At 47.1% G+C, this 5,000-nt stretch overlaps 1 protein-coding gene across 1 annotated transcript in view; it reads left to right on the top strand.

Moving 5' to 3' along the window:
- ddx31 (DEAD (Asp-Glu-Ala-Asp) box polypeptide 31) overlaps positions 1–5,000 on the top strand; it is a 17,748-nt gene that overhangs the window by 4,391 nt on the left and 8,357 nt on the right. The window contains exons 10-13 of the mRNA XM_079687122.1: positions 1–58; positions 186–305; positions 930–1,036; positions 2,209–2,426. The exon at positions 1–58 is cut by the window's left edge and continues 7 nt beyond it. Coding sequence (XP_079543248.1) covers positions 1–58; positions 186–305; positions 930–1,036; positions 2,209–2,426 — 503 coding nt within the window. The remainder of the gene's footprint in view (positions 59–185; positions 306–929; positions 1,037–2,208; positions 2,427–5,000) is intronic.

The following is a 5,000-nucleotide window of genomic DNA, read 5'->3' as shown; positions in this document are numbered from 1 at the left end:
CCTGGATCGTCCCTGGAGTCCTGATGGGAGGAGAGAAGAGGAAGTCTGAGAAGGCCAGGTACGCTCACTAACATGTTTCAGTCTAACATGTGAGGGGTGTATCCTCTGGAGCAGGTTTCACTCTCTAACATGTGAGGGGTGTATCCTCTGGAGAGACAGATGTAACCCGGCTGCTCCCTCCTCAGGCTCCGTAAGGGGATCAACATCCTGGTCTCGACCCCCGGGCGCCTGGTGGACCACATCAAGAACACTCTGGTTATCGCCTTCAGCTCCGTGCGCTGGCTCATCCTCGACGAGGCCGACCGGTAAGCGTGCTTCATTTCCTCAGGAGAGAGAGCGCAGGCAGATCTAAAGAAACAAGAGCTTTCAGAGCCACTTCTATTTCATACAGAGTCCTGGACCTCTGGAAGATAACGTGACACGAAAGATGTTTTTTGTGCATAATGAAACAGAAGTAAAGCATTAAATCAGAAGTAAATAGATATATTTGTTTATGATAGTTGACAAAGATTGTATCATTATTTGACCACACGTAGACTGAAGCATTGGCACGTCCTTTTATATAAGGCTATTCTTGGTGCTCTGTGCCCCTATGTACATAAACAGAAAATGCACAGTATCCTATCGGCTTCGCTCCGAGAACCTTTTCCTTTTAACTGAACCACAGGTCCGTACTGAACGGGGGAAGAGGGCGTTCCCTTACGCCGCCCCTCAAGCTTTGAACCTGCTTCAAACTGAGCTGAACCTCAGAGAGCTGGTCTCATTAAACACACTCAAAGCCACTTTAACTGACCTCGAAGCAGGCCGCTGTGAATGCTTTGGCTAAACTTGGTGTATGACTGTGTTGTGATTGTCTGTAACTGAAAAATAGATTTTGAATCTCAAAGAGACCTATCCTGGTTAAATAAAGGTCAAATGTGTGTGTGCAGGATATTGGACCTGGGTTTTGAGAAGGATCTGACCGTCATATTAAACAGTCTGAACACCACGGGACCGAGCAGACAGAACGTGCTGCTGTCGGCCACGCTGTCACAAGGTAAACATCAACAACAACATCACAACAAACACCAGAAGCCTGTACCACGAAGCAGGATGTTCTCTTAGCGGCTAACTTCAGGTAAACTCTGGGTTTCCGGTCCTAAGAAGCTGGTTCTCTTTTTAGCAGGCTAGATCTCCATGGTAACTGATGCTGAGCGGCTAACCTGCCCCGGAGCAGGTTAGGTTGCAGGCTAAGAGCTCAACTCAGTGAAAGCACTGCCTGCTGACCAATCAGAGCTCAGTGTGCAGAGTTTAAAGCGATCAAGTCATATTACAGGAGAAAGGAAATACAGAAAAGCTGCCGTTGCAGGAAAGACGGCCGGCAGAAATCAGCGACTGTGTGAACGTGAACATTAATAGAATATCACCTCCCATCTTCAGAGCAATCTGACTATTAGAACATTAGCGTTAAGAAAGCTTACTTAAATATCTGCCACAACATAAGTAACCGGATCAGAGTAACATTAAGTACAGTCCACGGCATATCACATCATAATGTATCATCTCCTTATCTGAGTCAGCTGAGCCGTATCTGGCCGTGCAACACTCACAGTGTCACATACTGGATGCAGAAGGATTATTTGAAGCAACACATTAAGTTGAGGAAACACTCGAGTCAAATGTAATGAAAGTCAGATGGTGTCTTAGACGGGGCAGTGATATCATAAACCTGTTCATGTACGCATTCAAACACTTGTTCTGTTACCAGCTGTATTCACCTTGCAGGTGCAGCTATGTGGCTTTGATCCTGGATCAAGTGTTTAAGTCATGGATGTTTAAAGTTTAACTTCTTCATATGTCTAATATTATAGTTGACTTTTCATTCAGGAAGTATGACGCTGCGCTGTCAGTACGCTTCTCCATGTTTGTGATTGGTCGAATGCTCCAGATACCACCCCTTTCATGTGAACGCTCCTAACTAGATAGGACACGGCTGGCTTGAGCGATCCACTTGATAACCAGCGTCGTAGGACCGTTTAGCGAGAGCGCGTATGTTTTGGATTAGGTACGCCGGGTAACTCAAACATATCCAGGGTCTGTTGAACCGGCTTCGTAGTACAGGCCTCTGAGGGACTACATTAAACTTTATTGATCAAGAGTTTGGGATTGTTTTTGTTATTTAGAGATAACGTCCTGAACAACGTGTCTGTAACATCGTGCTGCGTTCAGGTGTCACTCGGTTAGCAGACGTGTGTCTCAACGACCCGGTCACCATCAACGTCTCTGGCCCCGCCTCCTCTGACCTCACGGTCCCCGCCAAGGACCCCAGCTCAGCCGACCAATCAGAGAGCTTCACGCTGCCCGAGGCCCTGCAGCAGTTCGTGGTGGTCGTGCCCAGCAAGGTGCGCCTCGTCTGCCTCGCTGCCTTCATCCTGCACAAGTGCAAGGTAACTATATACTGTTCATATTTACGTTCACGATGTGACCGTCTGTGTTTCCTGTAGATATTTAATTGCTCTTTTTAGGGCTCTGTTAGCGTACAGTTTATTATCATGCTGCTGTGTTTATTGTGTTTTTGTAACTCTGGGACATCAATTTCCGTCTGGATGAATAAAGTCTTATCTTAAATATATATAACATCCATAAATATCACATCATGGAGCGTACCTGCATCATCGTATATATCCTGCCGTTACCGGAGTGATCGAAGGACTTCTAGATAATCAGAGAGCCAAACATGAAAGGCTTCTCAATTCTCTAATCTCCCCTCCTCGACTCCTATCCTCGACTCCTATCCTCGAGACTTAGTCCCGCCCACAGGAGATGCGAGCGGAGGAGGCGAGGAGGGGAGCGGAGGAGAGAGGAGGGGAAGCAGCAGGCGGTTAGAGAAATGAGAACTCCTCTCCTCTGAGCGGTCATTTTAAAGAGACGTCCATTAATGATGACAGGAGGCACAGCAGCCCTCTGATGGACAGATGTGTTCATGACCACTTAGATATTTACTTTGATTCATTCACAGTGCGGTGTAATGAGACAATAACAGGCTACAGATGCGGACACGGACACACACACACACACACACACACACACACACACCCACACACACACACACACACACACACACATATATATTTATATAGATATATATAATTCAGAATCAAACAGAGCACTCTCATAATAACGTAACACAATCAGAGACTGGATATATCCCCCCCCCCCCCCCCCCCCCCCTCTCTGGTCGCTGACATGGGGAATTGAAATTACGGTTGTAAAGTTACAACCCTGTTACTTTACGGCCCGCCCCTCCCTGCAGGCAGATCACGCAGACTGCTAAAGTTTAAAATGTTCTCTTTAGTTCAGTTTCCATTGTGGCATAAGACTGATCCAGATAGCTCCTGAATGTTTTCCGGTCTGACCATGGCTGACCTCTGTCTCCTCACAGTATATCTCTGATCGATGGTGATTCCACTTTGCTAATGGGCAACATTTCCTCTACTATGAAGGATGCTACAAGCCTGTCCATCTCTGCTTTTGTTACCGCTCCTCCAAATTCAAATTTTTGCTGCTTCGGAGTCGGAGGCGGGGCACTCACAACATCCTCACTCTGGGTTCGGGGGTCTTTAGCTATTAGCTTCACCTTAGCATGTGTTCTTTGCAGGTGTTTGTTGAGGTTTGACGTGGTGTTTAAAGCAGTGGATAACTATTCTTCGATATCTATTCTTTGGACGAACTCAAAATAATGGGCATACCTCCACCCCTCGAAAGCTATCGCTGACTCAGCCATGTTTATGCAGCACTGCACGTGGAGATGTGGAAGCGCAGATTACGTACATATAAACCTGCGGCGGAAACCCCTCTTGTCTGTCAATGTGATTAGGACTGATTTTAGTAAGTAACGAAGTAACGCGTGTCGGGGCAATGTTAGTAACTGTAGTGTGATTACTGAATTATAAAAGTAGCGCGTTACACTACTCCGTTACCGACAAAAGTAATATTACTACAGTAACGCGTTACACCCAACTCTGTTCACGGGTTCGGTTCTGGGTAAAACAAAGATGATGTGGGTCGGGTCGCGGGTGTTGCATAATAAATATATTAAAATAATAATAATAATTTAATGTTTAAATCCTCAGACCTCCCCCCCGCGGGACCGCGCATAATCATAACCTCTGCAGCGCATCAGTCTGCTGCTGAGCGCGCCACATTCTGAATGGCTGAGGTGAAGCTCTCTACGGAGAATACAGCATTTTCAATAACTCTTCCTCAAGAGCGAAACCCAACATCTGGGAGGCTTTTGGTGTCCTCCTAGATGGAGAGAATAACCAACATCCCACGCTTTTTGAGACAAATACGCAACTGCGTGTTAATAATTGCATGTTTTCACTGCTCATATGCGAGGCTATATATGCGGGTTCGAGTCGGGTTGCGGAACTAATTGGCAATATGTGCGGGTAGCGGGTTCGGTATTGCACGTCGCGGGGCGGGAGCGTGTCTTGGAAATCAGACCCGTGCAGGACTCACACACCTACAGCTCCTAAAGCATCATCAGGCTACAGCCGTTGTGTATTTTATTATGTGAAGCACTAAATGGTCTTAGAGAAATATGGACTCTTTGTTTGTAGATATCTACTAAACGACAGGAACCATCAGTGTCTCCTCGGTTAGAGCTCCTCCAGAGAGCCTCCTCTCTCCTCTCTCCTCTCTCCTCTCTCCTCGGTTAGAGCTCCTCCAGAGAGCCTCCTCTCTCCTCTCTCCTCTCCTCTCTCCTCGGTTACAGCTCCTCCAGAGAGCCTCCTCTCTCCTCTCTCCTCTCCTCTCTCCTCGGTTACAGCTCCTCCAGAGAGCCTCCTCGACGCTCGATCCTCGGTCCTCGATGTGCATTTAGAGAAATGAGATGTCCTTCAACATGGCGCGCTGAAATTCATTTCCGGGTCACTACCGGAGGACCGAGGAGTCGAGGAGTCGAGGAGGGGAAATTATAGTATAGAGAAACCTTCATTGTGTTCAGTAAACCCCCAGGA

Source organism: Notothenia rossii (assembly GCF_949606895.1).
Source record: "Notothenia rossii genome assembly, chromosome: 6".
Taxonomy (NCBI): Eukaryota; Metazoa; Chordata; class Actinopteri; order Perciformes; family Nototheniidae; genus Notothenia; species Notothenia rossii.
The sequence above is the reverse complement of the archived record's forward strand: the minus strand, read 5'-3'. Positions and strand labels throughout refer to the sequence as shown.